At 42.3% G+C, this 22,049-nt stretch overlaps 1 protein-coding gene and 1 long non-coding RNA gene across 3 annotated transcripts in view; one reads left to right on the top strand and one right to left on the bottom strand.

The window, feature by feature from the left end:
* Positions 1-991: 991 nt before the first annotated feature.
* LOC132884371 (uncharacterized) lies at positions 992-1,702 on the top strand. Its single transcript, XR_009654447.1, has 2 exons — positions 992-1,273; positions 1,478-1,702. It is a non-coding gene; the product is annotated as an uncharacterized LOC132884371 (long non-coding RNA).
* Positions 1,703-5,435: 3,733 nt separating this feature from the next.
* Positions 5,436-22,049, bottom strand: part of ppp4r2b (protein phosphatase 4, regulatory subunit 2b) — a 34,930-nt gene continuing 18,316 nt past the window's right edge. For both annotated transcript variants that reach the window (XM_060919257.1, XM_060919256.1), the window contains exons 4-9: positions 20,301-20,394; positions 14,523-14,560; positions 14,352-14,426; positions 13,081-13,221; positions 12,576-12,874; positions 5,436-7,149 (exon numbers count right to left, since the gene is read on the bottom strand). In XM_060919257.1, the coding sequence (XP_060775240.1) occupies positions 6,854-7,149; positions 12,576-12,874; positions 13,081-13,221; positions 14,352-14,426; positions 14,523-14,560; positions 20,301-20,394 (943 nt within the window). In that variant the 3' untranslated portion in view covers positions 5,436-6,853. The remainder of the gene's footprint in view (positions 7,150-12,575; positions 12,875-13,080; positions 13,222-14,351; positions 14,427-14,522; positions 14,561-20,300; positions 20,395-22,049) is intronic.

Below are 22,049 nucleotides of genomic sequence, written 5' to 3'. Positions count from 1 at the left end.
CAACAATTCATATACATGCTGCTGTGTACGTGACATGAATGTATCGACTTTGAGTCAGGATCTCTTTTGGGATCCAAACATTGAAGATTATGCAAAATAGGGTTATAATGTAATCCTCAATAAAAAGGATGCCAAAGACTTTCCAGTTGAGCTGTGAATGTTTTACTGATATTAAAATACTGACTCTTCACCAATAGTCTCAACATCACAATGTCATTCTCCAGTCTCTGAATGAATTACAAGGTGACTTGGGGTTGGGGGGACAATAACAAAATGCAGATCAATAACAAAAAAGCTTATCTCATCTCATTATCTGTAGCCGCTTTATCCTGTTCTACAGGGTCGCAGGCAAGCTGGAGCCTATCCCAGCTGACTACGGGCGAAAGGCGGGGTACACCCTGGACAAGTCGCCAGGTCATCACAGGGCTGACACATACATAGGCGGTTTTAAACGGGGGCCGGGGGGGCCAGTGCCCCTGTAAAATTGCTCCTGGCCCCTGTTGTGGCCCCTGTGCTGAACAGGTAACAAGATTTATTAATTTTGACGTGCGCTGGCTTGAAGATCGGAACTGACATGACGGAGTGTTCTACACGGACTCCTTAAAGCGCTACACGCACACTGTTACCTGCAGCAGAAAGACCCGCAGCAGCGCGAATTGTAAACTTCGGACACAGATAACAGCTGCAGCCCTGCAAGAACTAGGCTACTGCGAAGAGGCGAAGGTAAGGAAAATTATTCAATTTCGTAACGTCAGTGTTTGCACATATCCGTGTTTTACTGTTGTTGTTCACTACAATAATAAATCCGTTTTATTGCGCTTTCTTAAAAGTGCGTTGCACAGCAATAAGTAGCCTAACTTAATATTTTGGGGAAATGGATAAAATAACCGACAGTGTTTAACCTTCTTGTAAAACTTTAATGGCCTTTTGATATGTAGAGGCTACATTCCTCTCCGTTTACTTTTTAGTATAGACCTACTGTAGGCTGTCATCATGAAAAGGAGCAAGAAGGACATTATGTCCTTTTTTGCCCCTGTTGGCAAAAAGCAACATAGAGAGAGTAAGGAAGATGAAGATTATGAAAGAGGAGAGAGAGCCAGAGGTGGAGAGAGAGCCAGAGGTGGTGGTTGGAGAGGTGGAAAGTGAGGCATCTGAAAGGCAATCTGAGAGTGAGGATGAAGACATTCAGGATCAGATTGAGGGACAGAATGAGGGACAACCCAACAAGTCATTGGGACAACCAGATTCACCATGCATATCAAGTACAGCACAGGTTTGTGATGTTGAACAAATGTATGTGTGTGAGCAGTGTCGACCTACAATTTATATAGCCTACCCTGAAAGTGTGAAGTCTGAATAATAATTAATAAATATAAAATACAAATAATAGATATAATAATAAATGAATAATGAATAATGATAAATAAGTGTTGTTCTCAGTCGCACTCTCATATTTACTGTATTCATCTTTCTCCAGATATCAGCAAGTGCTTGGACAACACTCCAGTGCAGCCACGTCTGAAGAAAAGATTCATTGTATGCAAAAATAGAAATCTTATTTTACAAAAAAGAGAAACATGGTTTTAAGATTTACTGAGCACAATTTATTTTATGTTTAGGCTATTGAGACAGAATGTTTATCTCATTGTATTTATGCTCAATGTATTTTGTTTTGGTTTTAAATAAACTAAACAAAACATTTTGAACGCCTAAATATTGCCATGTTTTGCTCATATGTGCCCCCCTGAAAAAACACTGGCCCCACCTCAGCCCCCCTAGTAATTTTGGTCTAGAACCGCCAGTGGACACATAGACACAGACAACCATTCACACTCACATTCACACCTACGGTCAATTTAGAGTCACCAGTTAACCTAACCTGCATGTCTTTGGACTGTGGGGGAAACCGGAGCACCCGGAGGAAACCCACGCGGACACGGGGAGAACATGCAAACTCCGCACAGAAAGGCCCTCGCCGGCCACGGGGCTCAAACCCAGGACCTTCTTGCTGTGAGGCGACAGCGCTAACCACTACACCACCGTGCTGCCCCAAATCAGCAAGTAATTATTTATTTATATATATATATACAAGAGAATGAATGAATGACACGTGTTTTACTGGGAAAATATGCCACTTTTATTTTTCATACAAAATACATCACGGATCTTAGTAACATATTCAAATAATATTGGCTGGCCTAGAGTGGTATATCAGATATATTCCATTCAGCTAGCATGATGTTGAATGAGTCGAAGACGAGTTCAGTATCATGCTAGCTGAATGGAGTATATCTATCTGATATACCACAAAAAAAAGCCAACCAATATTATTATTATTATACATACGCATCCCTTACGGGTGTTCAACGTGCCTTTCTCTCATCTCATCTCATCTCATCTCATCTCATCTCATCTCATTATCTCTAGCCGCTTTATCCTGTTCTACAGGGTCGCAGGCAAGCTGGAGCCTATCCCAGCTGACTACGGGCGAAAGGCGGGGTACACCCTGGACAAGTCGCCAGGTCATCACAGGGCTGACACATAGACACAGACAACCATTCACACTCACATTCACACCTACGCTCAATTTAGAGTCACCAGTTAACCTAACCTGCATGTCTTTGGACTGTGGGGGAAACCGGAGCACCCGGAGGAAATCCACGCGGACACGGGGAGAACATGCAAACTCCGCACAGAAAGGCCCTCGCCGGCCCCGGGGCTCGAACCCAGGACCTTCTTGCTGTGAGGCGACAGCGCTAACCACTACACCACCGTGCCGCCCCGTGCCTTTCTCTTTCAAAATCTAATGTATTTAACAAAGCAAAACTGGCGGCCATGTTTGTTTACAAATTCTCACAGTCACTCGCCAACGTGGAAGTCACACGTCGGAGATGTAAAACATCATGTTGTCTTGACAACCATGCAGTATTGTAAACCATATTCAATGCTTATTCTCCATTGGGCAGAGTGGCGTAATGCACGTAGGATAAGCGATATGCTAACGATATTGCATGCTGTCAAACCAAATGTAAGGAAAATACATTTTTATTCCACCGAAAAAGTGTCCTGTACGTACGATTCATGCCAATGATGTCACTCCCAGTGTTCTCCCGCTTTTGATTAACTTGCGTATTTTTTGTGGATATGTCCATATAATATAAAGAACATGACATGGTGATGCGAACATCTCATCTCATTATCTGTAGCCGCTTTATCCTGTTCTACAGGGTCGCAGGCAAGCTGGAGCCTATCCCAGCTGACTATGGGCGAAAGGCGGGGTACACCCTGGACAAGTCGCCAGGTCATCACAGGGCTGACACACAGACAACCATTCACACTCACACCTACGGTCAATTTAGAGTCCCCAGTTAACCTAACCTGCATGTCTTTGGACTGTGGGGGAAACCGGAGCACCCGGAGGAAACCCACGCGGACACGGGGAGAACATGCAAACTCCACACAGAAAGGCCCTCGCCGGCTACGGGGCTCGAACCCGGACCTTCTTGCTGTGAGGCGACAGCGCTAACCACTACACCACCGTGCCGCGGACATATTCAAGATAAACTTATGTTTACCATTCGCAGATAAACTTCATATCTTCGTGTCGCCATGTAACATCCTCTCTCATTCATATACACTGACAGTCAATGAAAATGTCCAGGTGACATTTATGAAAATTTTATTCATAAGCTATGAAATCATGTACTAGAAGCTTACAGATCAATATACTGACATTTAACTCGAGATGAATAAACAAAAAATCACAATTGTTGTGAGCTTTGATAATGTACAGTCCGAACAAAATGGATACCCTGTAATTGGAAAGTTGCAGCTTCAGTACCGAGTATTGTCCCCACCAACAGCAATACAAGCCGTCAGTCTGCGACGCATACTGCGTATCAAACGATGAATCCTGTCTTGTGGAACGGCCTGCCACTCCTCTTGAAGAGCCTGGATCAGTTGACCTCTGTTCATGGGACAAGGAACACGGTTCTGGATCTGAACACCAAGGTGATCCCATAAATGCTCAATGGGATTGAGATCAGGTGAATACGCAGGCCATGGCAGGGTTTGGACATTCAATCGACGCCCAACTTCTGAAAAACTTAGGCCGGCTTGCACCATGCCGAGGGCCCGCCCTCTGTCATCTGGATTTAACCGTGGCATCTTGGACATAAGGAATACAAAAGTCGGCTTTTTCATAGCCTTAATAAAGGCTATCCAACCCATCCTTTCAACCGTGTACAAATTTTTGTTTTTCTCCAAAACAGCACTTTGAGCTGATTCCTAAAGACCACTCCCTGAAGACTATTGAAAAATGTTTGGATTGAGAACTCATTAATGACTTCTGTGCACGCTATTCAATAGAAACATCTCAAAACAAACACTTCCCCAACTCCGTATTGCATAATATGTTGAATTATTGACCTGGACTTTTTCACTGACTGCCAGTGTATATAAATTAAAATTACACATGGTATCAGCCAAAAGTTTAGACACACCTTCTAATTCAATGTTTTTCTTTATTTTAGTCACTTCATCTCTTAAAATAATGATAGATGTTGTTCCTCTTTACTTAGCTGAGCAGTTCTTGACATAATATGGATTACTAGTTGTGGAATCGGGATATTTACTGTATTTTTATTATTTACAGTTTGATCTCACACATTAAGAAGGCAAAAAATTGCACTAATTAACTTTTGATGAGGCGGCACGGTGGTGTAGTGGTTAGCGCTGTTGCCTCACAGCAAGAAGGTCCTGGGTTCGAGCCCCGGAGCCAGCGAGGGCCTTTCTGTGCGGAGTTTGCATGTTCTCCCCGTGTCCGCGTGGGTTTCCTCCGGGTGCTCTGGTTTCCCCCACAGTCCAAAGACATGCAGGTTAGGTTAACTGGTGACTCTAAATTGAGCGTAGGTGTGAATGTGAGTGTGAATGGTTGTCTATGTGTCAGCCCTGTGATGACCTGGCGACTTGTCCAGGGTGTACCCCGCCTTTCGCCCGTAGTCAGCTGGGATAGGCTCCAGCTTGCCTGCGACCCTGTAGAAGGATAAAGCGGCTAGAGATAATGAGATGAGATGAACTTTTGATGAGACAATTGAAAAGCATTCCAGGTGACTATCTCGAAGCTGGTTAAGATAACGCCAATTGTGTGCAAAGCGTCAAGGTAAACGGTGCCTACTTTGAAGAATTTACAATATGAAAGTGTTTTTTTTTTTTTTTAAATACTTTGTTTCCCCTCATAATCCCACATGTTCCATAAGTCGTAGTTTTGATGTCTTCAGTATTGTTAAATACAGTTAAAAAAAAAAAAAAAACCCTATGAATGAAGGTGTCCAAACTTTTGACTGGTACTATCGAGAGAGATGCAAGCTCATTTTTAGTGAGTGAATGAGTAAGAGATCGGATCATTACCCAACAGGACAAACATCTTAAACGGCTACATGTACAATGTAAATTTATTAAAAAAAAAAAAAAAAAAACCCAAAAAACACTGGTATGCAATTAGTAATAGTTTGAGTTACGAACAAGCTCATGTTATTTGTACAGAACAGCAATTATGTGGTAACATTCTGAGCAGTTTGCAAGAGACATCATTACTATTTGACTCCATATGTATTCACCGCAGCAGATGAAGTTCCTATTCACTGCTTACAAAGAGAACACAAGCGATATGTACATTAGAAAGGTAGAAAATCTTAGATAATTTAAAACAAAAATAAGAAAAACACCTTCATTTGTACATTTAAAATCAGAACATTTATTGCTTCACCTGAATACTGCATTGAAAGCACACGCATTCAGTATATGCAGAAAGATCATACAATAATATGGATCCACAAACAGCAGTGAACACAATGCTCTACAAAACTACAGAAATTTAAAAATTCTAAATATCAAAACAGTACAGCTGCAGTAGAGGCAGTCAGTTGTAATTGGTGAGACAGTATGGTATAGACAGGAGCGCCTCTCACACTCACGGTTGTACAGTGTGACTAGTGCTCAGACTGGCTTCCAAAACAAGAAAGAAAGAAAAAAAAAAATCTCAAAAATAGAGTGATTCATTGAAATGCTCATATAAATTATTGTTGTGAACCAGAAATGGTCATTCACTTGAAATCTTTTCCATTAACTACATGTACCTTTTATATGAAAAACTTTCCTTCATTACAGTCTAGGGTGTAACAAGAGCTTAAAAAGGGAAATGAAGGACAACATGGTGTGTGTGTGTGTGGGGGGGGGGAATGTATAAATAGATGAAACAATACACATCTGATGCTTTCTACATGGGTCCATATGCAGACACAACACAACCCTTTACAGACTAATAAGTGATGGGTCTTTGGAGAAACTGCATAAGCAAGGAGAAATTCTACTGTTCTGGAGATAAAGTCTGTTACTCAACTCTTTAAAAAAAAAAAAAAAAAGGGCAAAAAAGAAACACTCCCGAACCCGCACACATTTACAGCCTGTACAGAAGATAACCAAACTGAGAGCCCATCATCCCTCTGCTGTCCTACAACAGAAGGGGAAATGCCTTTGAAGACCAGCTGCATTCAGTGGTACTAAGGTGAGTGGGGTGTAATAGAAAGAGAATGAAGAGAACCTTCCAGTTTAAAACCTTCAATACAAAACTAAAAAGGAAACAAACAAAGAAAAATAATCACATATGTACACCAGCATAGTGTGTCCACCCATAACAGGTAAGAAAGCTGGAAAAAGTAGATGACGCTGGACCAAAAGGCTTTGGTGGCCCCAGTTAAAGTCCATCCTGTTACTGTTAGTGTGTTCGCAAATCTTCACATGCTGCTGGTTGTTGTTGTTGTTTATGCTACAAAGTCTGTATTTGGGAGGTTCCTTAATCCTGCTCCATAGGCTCTTCTGTGTTTTCTAAGTCTAGCTCCCCCAACTCCACGCTGCCCTCTGCGGGCGAGTCTGCACCACTGGGGGTGGAGTCAGTAGAAGTGGCAGGGCCGGCGGCAGGCTCGTTATTACTGCTGCTACTGTCCGGCTCACTAGACTCCTCCTCCCCCTCCTGCCGCTCAGGGCTGGAAGCAGGAGCTCTCTGCTCCGACTGGTCCATGTCACTGGGTTCCTGAGCGGAGCCAGAAGGAACTTCCCTCTCTGCAGAGTCGGACTGCGTACTGGACGGCTCTGCACAGACAGAAAAGAAAAAAAAAAGGTTGGATTCAGGACACTTTGTTTTTGAGGCACAACAGACAGCAAGAAAAATGATATGGGGGGGAGGAGCAATTTGTTAAAAACATTTGAATTCAGAATGATTTAAGGAAACATCAGTGTGGGAAATAAAGAATTTTAAGCAGACCGTCACAGGACAGAGGAGTCTGAAATGTTGTCTGCCTGTCCAAATTTCAGCCTGTCCGAATGAAAGGCCTGGAACAATGCGGTCAGGGGTCTGCCTTAGGCAGCTGGGCCATAGAAGGTTCACGCTGCACGCTGCACGCTACACGTTCACGTGAAGAACCGGACCCTGGGCCATTAAACTTCATGCTTGGATGTTCACGTGTTGCGTCTGTTCTACTTTGACCGAGTAACCAACAATATGGACTCTTCGGATGACGACGATTGCCTCATTCTGCTTTTACTGAGACAGAGGAAGAGAAAAAGGAACAGAATTTGGAGCCGAGAACACTTCCTTCTGAGAGAAACCCGTGGTGAATTTCACCGAACATTCTATAATCTGCTTGACAATCCCGATGAAGAACTATTTTTCAATTATACCATTCAATCATATTTTTTCTGAAGTTTTCCCCTGAAAGCATAGCGTTATCTCCCTAGACCCGTTCTGATTGGCTGGCGCGGCGGTGACCACATGCATTGACTGGAATTTCCATCTTCACGCCTAGAAAAAAGTGTGCATGTTCATTTCATGCTTCACGCGTGAAGTGTGCAGCGTGCAGCGTGAACGCCGTTCTATGGCCCAGAGCAAGTCATGCTACGTTTGTCCACTTTTCTTTACATGCGTGTAGCGTGCAGCATGCAGCGTGAACCTTCTATGGCCCAGCTGCCTTAGAGCCCCGGAAGCTGAAGCGCTTTAGATGCCTGGAGATGGCTTCTCAGCTATTTCCAGGCACGTTTTTGTGATCTTCAAAAAGGCCAAACTGCACTAGACATTAGTTGCTAATTACACTACAAATTGAATATAAATTTCCAAGAAAATATGTCAGAAGATTCAAGAAAAACATGCTTAAAGTTCTACCCAAGAAACCAAGGATGTTCCAGTTCGTTACAACTTACCGGTACTCATATATAGGTCCTATAACAACACTCATGAAACAGATCAACAAATGACCAAGTCTATAAGAAATTTAGTAATTAACAATACAACTAGTGGTGTAGTGGTTAGCGCTGTCGCCTCACAGCAAGAAGGTCCGGGTTCGAGCCCTGTGGCCGGCGAGGGCCTTTCTGTGCGGAGTTTGCATGTTCTCCCCGTGTCCGCGTGGGTTTCCTCCGGGTGCTCCGGTTTCCCCCACAGTCCAAAGACATGCAGGTTAGGTTAACTGGTGACTCTAAATTGACCGTAGGTGTGAATGTGAGTGTGAATGGTTGTCTATGTGTCAGCCCTGTGATGACCTGGCGACTTGTCCAGGGTGTACCCCGCCTTTCGCCCGTAGTCAGCTGGGATAGGCTCCAGCTTGCCTGCGACCCTGTAGAACAGGATAAAGTGGCGACAGATAATGAGATGAGATGAGACAATACAACTATTATTACATAATAGGAGTTAAAATTTTAAGGATGAGATTCCAAGTAATTTTGTAACAAAATGACTTTGTTACGGTTTTGCGCTCGGGTTTCCGTCTGTGGGGGGTTTATAGCATCAACGAAGCTGACTTTATGTTAGGACTGTTAATGTTATCGTCATGTTGTCGCCCAAATGAGGATGGGTTCCCTTTTGCAGGGATGTGATTTGGGGCTGGTGAAATTATCTGAAAATTTTAGCCGGGGGTCTGGGGGCCGTAGCCCCCCGAAGCTCCTGGGTTCTGGGGTTTTCTGACTTAAAAATTGTACTAAAATGGCAAGCAAACACACAAGAAAAAACTTGTCATGATTAACAAATTCAAGCCAATTTAATGGTCAACATGCAACTCTGAGCCCCTATAGTAAATTCAATGATTCTTAACTGACAAAAAGCCAAAACATGAAACCTAAAAATGTCATTCTAAATTAAATCATCTGCATTAGAATAAATAGAAAATTGTATAAGGAAAAACAAAATTTATACTTTCAATTACTGTAGAAGTTGAACATGCCTAAATGTGCCTTTTCAAACAAACATGACGCAACATAAGAATTCATCCACAAGTCTTCAGGAACTCTCAAAGAAAAAAAGATGCTAGCATCCATGTCCAGTTCCAGCATATCAGTCACTTTTTTTCTGCAGTTACTACTCTAGCAATGTCAACTTCATATACATAACTCTATAGTGTTCACTCACCAAAGGATAATCATAACTCCACAGTTTTCATTCACTTAAGGATATTCAGAACCCCAGTGTTCACTCACTTAGGTTTCGTTTCTATCCGGGGCTCCAGCCCGACTTTGCACGCTCGTAGCTCGGGCAGGGGAGGTCCCAGCATCCCCAAACTTGACAGCCAGAGACCTCTGCCCTCTCCCCAAAGAACGAAATCGCTGAACAAATGTCTCACAGTCTTATGTCCAACGTCTGTAGCAACTTCTTTCTCCAACCATTCCCAGCGGAACTTGTTTTTCATTATTCTGTCGATTTCTTTAATTCAATTTGCATCTTTACACTCAATCACGGAGGCTGCCATCTTTCAACTCTTTGTTTGAAGCGAACTTACGTACAGCTATCTAACAAGCGCGTTCATTGGTTGTTACAGAGCGATGGGCCAATCACGTACCTCGTTTCATCTCAATGACGGAATTACTGAAAGTCGGAACGAATAGAATACGAATGAGGATTTTTGAGCGAAAAATCGGAAATTTTTTTTTTTCCAAATTTTGAGGTGAAAAAAGCGGAATTCCGTGAATTCGCAGAAAAATCACATCCCGCTTTTGGCTCTGGTTCCCCTCCAGGTTTCTTCCTCATGTCGTCTGAGGGAGTTTTTCCTTGCCACCATCGCCACAGGCGTGCTCATTGGGGAGAGATTAGGGATAAAATTAGCTCACGTTTTAAGTCGTCCAAATTCTGTGAAGCTGCTTTGCGACAATGTTTATTGTTAAAAGCGCTATACAAATAAACTTGACTTTTAAAATGATTCAAAACTTGACATGGTCATATAATTTGGCATTCAGACTAAAATCTGCTGGACCAGAACTCGGAAAATAGAAGAAAATGAAAACTTTTACAATACAAATTTACATCCTACAGAGCATATGACGATGACGGTCATTCTTATTATGAATTTTAAAAAAATGCACACAAAAACAACAGAACCACTGATAGGCAGTTTGGCACTTAACATAATACTGTACTGCAAAGTTTCCTGTAAACTGAACTCTTAACTGACTGGATCCATCAGATACTATCAACCCTAAAGCACTAGCTTAACTGCATCGTGCAATAAAAACAACCGTGAATACTGAGTGTATTCTTATTATTGTCTTATTTAGTGTGCCACTCGGGGAGAGGGACGTGCCTGTAAATTTTAACGGGGCTAGGACCTTCGGTGACCACGTTATGAATTTTTTAAATCGTGCCTGCGGGGCCCCCCCCCGTTTCACAGGCTGTGTTACGACAACGTATTTGCCTAATGTAGAATTTGGAAGAAAAAGTAGATTAGACCCATATCTTTACAATTTTTCATGGGCCATTCGGTTTGATGCTTTCGAAATACAGACGGACAAATGCAAAAATGACCGGTCAGCGTCTGCCGGTCCGGCCTCGTTTCCCCACACCGAAACGTTACTTACAACAACTCCGTATGTTTGGCTGATAAAATTTGGCTGCGTATGAAATTGCATCAAAATTCCTCAACCAATGAAGAGTGCATCAGCAACTTAACTTTTTATACTTGTACTGTGCAAGAATAAAGGAATCTTGTTTAAGCTATTGGTCAAATGTATTAGCTTTTAATTAACTGACTATCAGGATAGAAATGTTATAATAAATGTGTGATCTACTTGTATCGACCCATCCCACGTGACGTCACGACAAATGCGGCTGCCATTTTGGACATGAACTACCAGTAGTCTACCACAGCCAACAACGAGGAACGACGGCGAAGCATCGAAAGGAATATAGCCATCAAAGAAAGTTTTTACTTTCAGCAAGACTTCCATCATGCCATTATATTGTTGTGCACCTGGATGTAGTAACCATCAACACACAAGGCAAGATTTATCATTTTATCGGATCCCGACAGATGCTGACTGACGGAGAAGATGGATAGCGGCCATTAACAGGAAAGACTGGCAGCCCTCGGCATACCAACGCTTGTGTAGTGACCACTTTGTTGGAGGTAAGACGAATAAAATTAGCCAGAAAAGGCATTACATTGCTGTTAACATTTTGTGGCGGCGAGTGTGTAACCAAATAGGTTAAAATAACCCATTGTAGCCTCTTTGTTCTTCTGTAGTAGCTATTAGCTAACGACATTAGCTAACGTTGTGTTCCTTTGCTGTCGGTAGACTGTAGGACAGATCAGAGGTAATGTCCTACAAATAAGCGTTCAGAACAAGAGGAACATGTATTTGTCTCTTAAATCCAGGCCGTTCCCTGTAATCTGTAACAACGGTTGGAGAAAGTAATGGCAAATAGTGAGTGCACAAACCATAGAAGGTAAACTGTACACAGCGCCCTGTAAATGCCCTACGTCGCTGGATAGTGAAGGTGTTTTCTGCATCTCGCTCCTTTTTCTTTTATGTTTTTTGTTTGTCGTCTTCCTCGGATTCAAACCGATTCGAACCAAAGTCCACTTCATGTCCAAAATGGCGGTCGCGTTTACGAAGGTCACGTGAGTGGGAAGGGTCAATATACACTACCGTTCAAAAGTTTGGGGTCACTTTGAAATGTCCTTATTTTTGAAAGACTGTTCTTTTCAATGAAGATCACTTTAAACTAATCAGAAATGCACTCTATACATTGCTAATGTGCTAAATGACTATTCTAGCTGCAAATGTGTGGTTTTTGGTGCAATATCTCCATAGGTGTATAGAGGCCCATTTCCAGCAACTCTCACTCCAGTGTTCTAATGGTACAATGTGTTTGCTCATTGCCTCAGAAGGCTAATGGATGATTAGAAAACCCTTGTACAATCATGTTAGCACAGCTGAAAACAGTTGAGCTCTTTAGAGAAGCTATAAAACTGACCTTCCTTTGAGCAGATTGAGTTTCTGGAGCATCACATTTGTGGGGTCGATTAAATGCTCAAACTGGCCAGAAAAATGTCTCGACTATATTTTCTATTCATTTTACAACTTATGGTGGGAAATAAAAGTGTGACTTTTCATGGAAAACACAAAATTGTCTGGGTGACCCCAAACTTTTGAACGGTAGTGTAATTTAGCATACAGACTATAAACGAGCTTTTTTTTTTTGGGCAAACAAATTTAGACTGGAAGTTAAAAACAGAAGTAAAACATTTTCAGGGTGATACCTTGGTCCTCACAAGCCGCCGTTGAACTGGCATCCTCCTGCTCTTCCTCCTGCTCTTCATGTCTCTCCGGTGTCATGGATGATGGGGACTCTGCATTTCCCGACACATCGGACACCCCCTCAGCTCGAACCGGCTTGTCTTCCGATTCGCCTTCAGTGTCTTCCTCCTCCTCATCCTCACTGAACTTGAGCCTCTTCACCTCCTGCTGTTCTTCCTCTGGGTTTTCTTCCTCTTCTGCATGCTTGTTCTTTATGCAGCTATTCAATGGAGACCCAAGGAGACCTGATGCAGGCAAGTCACTGAAAAACGCACACAATGCTTAATAATTAAAATCTACGAGCGACACACACAAAACTAACTTCTCCAATATGTAGCTTAATGTGTGGGATATTATTAAATCTTGGGACTTAGTCTGTAGCTTCAACAGGCTAATTATCAATACTAGCTTCAAAGAACTATTTAGACAAACATGACCAATAAATAGATCGGAGTAGGCGAAGTATACCCGATAGGTTTGCTGTGGCCTGTTGTTGTGTTTGCGTCTTTGTTTTCTGTGCTGTCCAGCAGACCATTTGTGGCCAGTGAACTAGATGGAGAAATTTTCAGCCTGTTCATTGGCCGGGGTGTTCCAGGCCCGTTCACTTTCCTGAGGAACAGGTCATGCGAGAGTGAGTGAAATTAAGCGATAGGGTGTCATAGCAGTGATCATACTTTTTACTTCTATGGAGCACTTGCATGTGACGTCACAGCCGACCCAGATTGTGACAGACGCCATCTTGTCGGTCAAACGCCATATTCCGCCTTCTACTTCTACTTCTGGTTCTACTTCTGCCTTTTCTTCTGGAAAACCCTACTATATACAATTCTACTACAACGGCTGCGGCTACAAGCTCTCCCTACCTGTGCACGTTTTTTATGTTTCTTGTGTGTATTTTTGCGTGTTGTTCGTCTGTACCGGACTTCAATATCCACTACAACCGTATGGACTTACTGGACATTGGTTTCCAGCAGAAAATGATGGTTTGTAGCGATTTCCATTGCATGCACAACATTCCGGACGAGATAGCGAGACCAGCGGGGTCTCCGTGGATTGTTATCGGAAGCAAAGCGAAGGAGGCGGCGCCGGGAGCGGAAGCAAAAGCGAGGCTGTAGAGCTGGCCTGTTGACTAAGCTCAGAAAACAGCCACTCAAACCTCCACTGCTAAGCCTCTACCTCTCCAACGCCAGATCCATGTAAACAAGACGGACGATTTGGAATTACAGCTGGAATTACCTTATTCTATTCTATAATCAGCTGGTCAGTGCTATACTCAATACTTAAGTGACTTACCCAGCCAATGAGGATTCTTGTTTACAAGATGCCACATCTGAGTCGCTGACAAATCCTGAATTTCTGTAAAGATAACTGTGCAGAGATTTATAAGCACGCAGTGCTTCACCACTGAACAGCGAGGGAAAGTTAATGAGGTAATTATATACGTCCGGGTATTCCGCTGGCAGTTCAAAATCCGGTCGTGAAAACTCCGTCTGGTAAGCCATAAGGGTCATTAATCTGTAGATCGTTTATTTTAGACATATATCTAGTTATCTGTTCATTAGAAAAATGAGCCGTGTAGTCCGTCGGTTGAAATTGATCCATTCTGTACATGAGTGCAGCAGTATTCAGCGGTGTTTTTGACCGACAAGATGGCGGTTGTGTACTTTCCGGTCACGTGACTGCAAGATCTCTATAGATAGAATTTTAAAATGTTTATTAATAAGCATAACCTAATTTACCTTTCTGTGAATATGGATGTGCTACCTGGCAACATGACTCCATTCATTCTGTTAACGCCACTGCATCCGTTTTTCCTGAGAATTTAACAAAAAAAAGTGAAATCCGTTAACATCAATGAGTACTGTATATGAACAGAACTAATGAATAGCTGGCATAAACTGATTACTTACTCAGAGTTGGGATACACACAACTGACCACCATCACATTCTGGGAAAAGACAAAGTGTAAAACTGGCTGAGTACAACGACAAAATCTATTCGTATTCGACTAGAATATATAATGAAACAAGATTCACCAGAACAATGCGGGCTAAAGGTGATCACTTTCGAGCCACCATATCACAATTTATTTAAAAATCACTATCATAATTTGATATCCTTGAGTTCTCAAATCTGCTCAAAAGGTGTTGATCAATTTTCTATAACAGCAGCTCTGACAGTAGTGTCACCGCTAACTCAAATTACAGATTCATCATAATGCGCTTGCTTGAATACATGACAGCACAATATGCCCCACTGGCAATGATGCCATAACTGGTAAAATGCAACTGAATTGAATGAAATTGTAGTACGTGTATTACCGACATAAAGAATCCTGTCAAGTTTCATGAAATTCCTCCAAAAATTATGAGAGGAGTTGATTTCAGAAGGCGAGCACCCTTCCCGGGACGGACATTGCTACGACATAATCCTCCTTCGGGCCTTTTGGCCAGCGGGGGATAAAAATTGTGAGGGAAGTTGATTTCAGAAAGCAAGCACACCTTGATGAAATTGCCAAAGTACAAGTTTGTTAATAATGAAGCGCAGAACTCTGGGAAAATTTACCCAAATTAAACGAAATTTCAATATGTGTATAACTGTCATATAACAAAGGCTTCTGCCAAGTTTGGTGAAATTCCTCCACAAATTGTAAGAGGAGTTGATTTCAGAAGAACATACACCCTCATGAAATTGTCAAAGTTATCTAATTGAGGGTCAAAACTCTGGGAAAATTTTCACAAATGAAATTAAATCGCAATATGCGTATTAGCGTCATATAACAAGGCCTTTCGCCAAGCTTCGAGAAATTCGTCCACAAATTGTGAGAGGAATTGACGTCAGAAGGCGAGCACACCTTCATGAAACTGTGGAAGTACAAGGCTGCAACTCTGGTCAAATGCGACCAAATTGAACAAAATAACAATATGCGTATTACCGAAATATAACAAGGCCTTTTACCAAGTTTCAGGAAATTCCTCCAAAAATTGAGAGAGGAGTTGATTCCAGAAGGTGAGTACCCTTCGGGGGACGGACGCACGGAAATCGCCACGACACAATCCTCCTTCGGGCCTTTCGGCCAATGTGACCCATCTCATCTCATCTCTAGCCGCTTTATCCTTCTACAGGGTCGCGGGCAAGCTGGAGCCTATCCCAGCTGACTACGGGCGAAAGGCGGGGTACACCCTGGACAAGTCGCCAGGTCATCACAGGGCTGACACATAGACACAGACAACCATTCACACTCACATTCACACCTACGCTCAATTTAGAGTCACCAGTTAACCTAACCTGCATGTCTTTGGACTGTGGGGGAAACCGGAGCACCCGGAGGAAACCCACGCGGACACGGGGAGAACATGCAAACTCCGCACAGAAAGGCCCTCGCCGGCCACGGGGCTCGAACCCGGAACCTTCTTGCTGTGAGGCGACAGCGCTAACCACTACACCACCGCCCCAATGTGACCCAATTTAATGAAATTACAATGTGTACTACTGACATACAACAAGGCCTTTAGCCAAGTCTGGTGAAATTCCTCCACAAATTGTGAGACGAGTTGATTTCAGAAGGAAATAAAACACACTCATGAAATTATCAAAAAGTACATGGGTGCAAGTATAAAATTTTCAAAAACCTGAAAAGTCTGACAAAGTCAGAAGTGCATGGCGCAGCCATTGCGGGGGGGTTACAAAGGGGGGTGAACCCCCCTTAGGGCTTGAAAAAAAACTTTAAATTACAAGTTAAAATGGTTGTCTCTCATGCAATCATTTATAATATTAATAGTTATATGATTTGCATATTCACATCAAATGTTTAATACATTTCATCAATTCATCTGAAAGAACAATATTTCAAGTACAAGGCTTGATATTTCAGAACATCTAGCAACTACTAATTTAAATGCTGAAACAACCATTTTTAACATGCTTCTGCTGTGATACCTTTTTTACAATATATACACTGGAATAGCTGTGTTGATTTGGTCGAACAACGTGCTACGTGCGTGAAACATGATATCACATGTATAACACCGTGAAACAATGGGCTAATCAGGACCGCTCGTCGGTGAGCGGCGGATAAATTTGTGGCAGCGGGGGCGTGGTCAAGCGGCGGTCTGTGAATGGAGGGCGGAGTCAGGGAAGGTAAGTGTCAGAATCACTGCACCTGACGTGAATTAACCTGTGTTTGTGTGTCCCCCCCAGTGACTGCACCCTTTAAAAGGCGAGAGAGAGAGCAGAGAGAGCTCTCTCCCCAACCGGAACACTTTGTGTGCGCGTGTGTGGCTGGGAGAGTGTGGAAAGCTGAAAAGCTATTAATAAAGAGTTTTTGTAACACTCAGTTCTGGCCTGCCGTGCTTCTGTGCTCCACCCACCTTCAACAATCGTTTACAAAATTGAATGAGGTTTGTGGCGAAGACGAGGTGAAAAGATTTGTCTCGTGCAGAGACTGTACCGTGGTAACCCGGTAATACGCTGAGAGTGAGACAGTGAGAGGGCCACCCCTATCCCCCCCGAAAATCTCAACGGACTTACACGATTTGGAAAAATGACTTTTTCAGAACCGAAAAACCCGGAGCTTCTGGCACATGCCGGAAAACTTGCACCCATGAAAGTACAAGTTTGGTAATCAAGGGCTGTACCCAGCGCTCGAAACTAACGGTGTCCCGATGTCCCGGGGACCATAAAAAATGTCATCGGGACACAAAATTATCATATCTGGGACAATCCCGGGACAATGGAAAAAAAATAGATCTAGAAAAAAAAAGTTCTACATTAATATTATTTACAAAGCCGTAACACATACGTAGACATTCACCTAATTTGTCAATTTTAATTTTAAAACGTTAACAGCGAAAAATACATAGTAGCTACACTTTCGATGCACCTGCATCCGTAGGCTACAGAGCAGCGCATTCTGTTCTAGAATCTTCGGCCGGAGTCCGCATTATATGGACTCGGAATGGAATTGCTAGCGCACACGCTGCGCCGACTCTTGCCAGAACAAAAATGCTTAAGTGGTTGAAGCGGATCGACCGCAGGGAAGAAACTGAAAGCCCAGACATAACGTCTCCGGGACCTTCAGGATCCAAAGTGTCATCGCCTGGTCTGCAGGCAACGCTAGCAACTGAATGAACTGAATGAACACTGTTAGACACGTTATAAAATACAACAGGAATGATGTGGATGATATTGACGGAAGATAGCGTTCAACAGAATAAGTGAGTTTTCTTGGTGTCTTTCTAGTTCAGAAAGTTTAGTCAGTCAGCAGCACAACTAGGCTCGGACCTGCCACTATGCTGATGTTGCTAACATTTGCACCCGGCAGCGAAAGTTCATAAAATGGATAACGGAAAGTTCATAAAATGGATAACGGAAAGTTCATAAAAATGGATAACGGAAAGTTCATAAAAATGGATAACGGAAAGTTCATAAAAATGGATAACGGTAATGGATAACGGAAAGTTCATAAAAATGGATAACGGTAATGGATAACGGAAAGTTCATAAAAATGGATAACGGAAAGTTCATAAAAATGGATAACGGTAATGGTGAAAATTATAAGTTGGCCTTATAAGTGCCAACAGATGTTCAAGGTATAAGTAGATGAAATGAACATAAAAGGGGTCTTATTTTCAACTAAAGTGTACTGCAGATGTAGGGAGTTGAAACATTTTCTGAATGAGCTAGATCTCATCTCATTATCTCTAGCCGCTTTATCCTTCTACAGGGTCGCAGGCAAGCTGGAGCCTATCCCAGCTGACTACGGGTGAAAGGCGGGGTACACCCTGGACAAGTCGCCAGGTCATCACAGGGCTGACACATAAAATCGCATAGTTACAAATATAATAGTAACTTCATATGATAATATTAACCACTGGTTATTTCAGAGAGGAAAAAAATGGGGACACTATTGCTTCCATTCGGGACAATACAACACAGAATTCGGGACCACTGGGGGACACAAAGGAAAAAAGTTAATTTCGAGCCCTGGCTGTACCTCTGGTAAAACGTGACCGAATTTAACGAAATTACAATGTGTGTATCACGGACATCTAACAAAGAATCCTGCCAAGTTTCGTGAAGTTCCTCCAAAAATTGTGAGAGGAGTTGATTTCAGAAGGTGAGCACCCTTCCTGGGACGGAAGGAAATTGGCATGACATATTCCCCCTTCGGGCCTTTTGGCCAGCAGAGGATAATTATAGCTCCTATAGTAACTTTACATGCCCCTCAACAAGCAGATTTAAAATGCTGATACAGTTAGGTTTTAACACTGACAAACAGATGTGGTATTAGAGGAATAACACTATGGGATGTACTGTTATAGAAAAATAATCAACTTTGGAGTGGTAACAGATCACACCACTCTCCCTTACATAATAAAAAGTGTGTTGCGCCAAGTAGTAGGTTAAGTGCTCAACACGGACAAACTAGTATATGATCATTAGGGCTGTAACGATATGCGTATCGAAATCGCGATACGCAGAGCCACGATCCGTATCGCGATACAAGAAGGCAGAATCGCGGTACACCCTTTCAAACTTCTCCTCAGCCCAAAAACAGAGGCGCTTCCAAACTTCAATTTATGAATACTTTACTTTTTATTTAAATTACATTTTAAACTTACTTAAATTACTTTTATTTTTTTATATCTATTAGTAAGTCGTTTTTTCGCCGACCTGCGACAATCTTCCGCGAGTCACGCAATGTCCACACTTGCCACTGGCAGAGCATTCGTTTCTTTTAAGCGGTCGCCATTCTGGTTGCGACGCGGGGAGCGAATCTGTAAACAAGCAGCTCATTGGCTGGCTAGGTGTGCCACAAGCCAATCACAACCACTTGACCGGAAAGGCATGCAGTGTTGCCAGATTGGGCGGGTTTAGGTGCTTTTTGGCTGGTTTTGAACATATTTTGGGGTGGAAAACGTTAGCAATATCTGGCAACACTGAAGGCATGTCTGCTTGGGCGGAAGCCTTCTGCGGCAGTTACATTTTGACACGCGAGCAATGTTTCACCATAAAAATTCCGTAATTTCCATCTGTTTTCCGCGATCACAGAAAATCATCGGCCCTATGAGAGTGAGACAGTGAGAGAGCCACCCCCCCCCAAAAAAAAATCTTAACGGATTTACACGATTTGGAAAAATGACTTTCAGAACCGAAAAAAACAGAGCTTCCGGGCTCAACAGTATTATTTTGAGAAATAAAACAATCTTTGGATATACATTTGTTCATTTTTGCATACATATTACTCATTCTCTGCAGTGGTCTGAATTATTTGTTATTAAATAGTTAATGCAAGTAAGTAAATGTTAATAAGTCAAATTTACTACTTTAAAAAAACATTTTAAAAAAAATCGTGGGCGTATCGAATCGTGGGTCAAAAATCGCGATACGAATCGAATCGTGAGTTGGGTGTATCGTTACAGCCCTAATGATCATGTAGCACATCATTCTTACAGAACACACAGAGGCCAAAAATCAGACTGGGATCATATTAGTTCTTGAATGTATGCTGACCTAAACTTACAAGCATCTGCTTAAACACTGAAATGCATCACAACAAACTCATCACACACTCTGTATTAGACTACAGAACTTATTTTAGTCTGATGTAATTGCCCTGATGTGTGATGGTACTACTCTGAATCCCATCAAACTCATTTAAATTAAACAGTGCAATCCATTCTTGCCTTCTCAACCCCTCTTAGGAATTTCTCAGTTCCTGTGTAGTTCCTCTTGGGATCTGTGAGAAGCTCGCACAAGCGCTGGATAGTGAATGGAATCCTGGGAAAGAAATGCAGAGCATAAATCTGAATATTGGGCATGTGCCAACATTAAATTGTTCTATCATGCAAACTGTCTTTACAACACTATCCTTGTAATTTATTTAAAAAAAAAAAAAAAATTCTCTTCATGCTATAAAAATATTTCTCAAATCCATGAACCAGTTCTGTCAACCAGTTCTTCAAACCATAATGGACAGCGTTAAGTGACAGCCCTCTGCAAAAGAAAGGATTCATGTCTTAATACAAGATAGTGACAATATTTTTAAAGGGCACAACTTGGGTATATTTAAGAGCAAGATCAATGTAATTCTCTTATATTAATATAAAATAACAAATGGTAAAATATGTCACATTTTGCACAATTTTTTTTTACCTTGCACAATACCAGAAAAATGCAGTTGAAATCAAGCCATTTGAAGCGAATTGGTCCGCCTCTGAAAAAACTTGGCATTTGGATTTCCCGGGAAACATTGATTTTCGGGACGCCTCCCTCTGAATCCTACGTCAGTGCTGGTTTGTTTGAGAAAACGACCTGGTGGTTTTCTGCAAATTTCTTCAACGTTATCGCGTAATTATTAAAATGGTTAACAGATGTATTGTAGGAGGGTGTAGCAACACCAATCTTGATGGGATTAGTACTCATCGTTTTCCAAAAGACCGAACAATGAGGGAGAAATGGAAGCGCTTCGTGCAAGGCACCCGGAAAAAACGGTAACATGCAACAGACCTCAGCATCATATGCGGGGCTCACTTCATAAAGCCCGACAACTTTGAGAACTATTTGCAGTGGGAAATGGGCTTCAAGAAGCAACTTGATCTGAAAAAAGATGCAGTTCCATCTGTCAGAATGCCCAAAGCAACACCGTCTCCATCTGTGTCAGCGTCACCAAAGGAGCCAGCTGTGTTCATCTCCCCTGACGGAAGGCGAAGTGTTGCATCCACTGAGGCCCTCGAAGCCGAGGACCAAGCAGAGCCGAGAAAAAGACCAAGAAAATCGGCAATTCACAAGTTGACTGTTGCCAGGGTAAGAAATAAGAGAGACTATACTCTAAATTAGGTGTTCCTGTGTTTCTCAACCCGCTGGCGGATCCGCACGTGACGTCACAAATCTGGATCAATCTGGCTCCAGACTCCCTTGGGATTTTTCCAGACGTGTTTTGTTATTTTATTTTTTTCTGCTGTTGATAGATGGCCTTGTGCAAAATTACCCTTCTGGATGAGTGTGTAAAGGGACATACTTTCATATTAAAAAAAACACCACTAAATTGGTCCAGGATATGCACTTTAAGTGCCCACAATAGCACCATAGGGCATGCTGAATAATGCAATATAATATGTAACTGATTATCAGCAGGTTTTTTTTTTTTTTTTTTTAATTTGGAACTGACTGGCTGGCTGCTCTGCCCTCATGGAGCGTGTGCGTGTGTGCACGCATCTCCCTCAGCCATGAATTATGGACAAATACATTTTAACTGGTCACCAAGAGGGGGCGCTGCCTGTAAGAAAAAGCCCTGTCATTTGAAAACAAACAAACAAAAACAGCCACACCAAATACACAAATGGCAAATTTTACAGTAAACTCATCACTAAATAGCTGTCTCTTTCTACACATCTTCAGTCTGGACACTGAGCACTTTCACAAGGGTAAAACAG

Source organism: Neoarius graeffei, chromosome 4 (assembly GCF_027579695.1).
Source record: "Neoarius graeffei isolate fNeoGra1 chromosome 4, fNeoGra1.pri, whole genome shotgun sequence".
Taxonomy (NCBI): domain Eukaryota; kingdom Metazoa; phylum Chordata; class Actinopteri; order Siluriformes; family Ariidae; genus Neoarius; species Neoarius graeffei.
The sequence above is the reverse complement of the archived record's forward strand: the minus strand, read 5'-3'. Positions and strand labels throughout refer to the sequence as shown.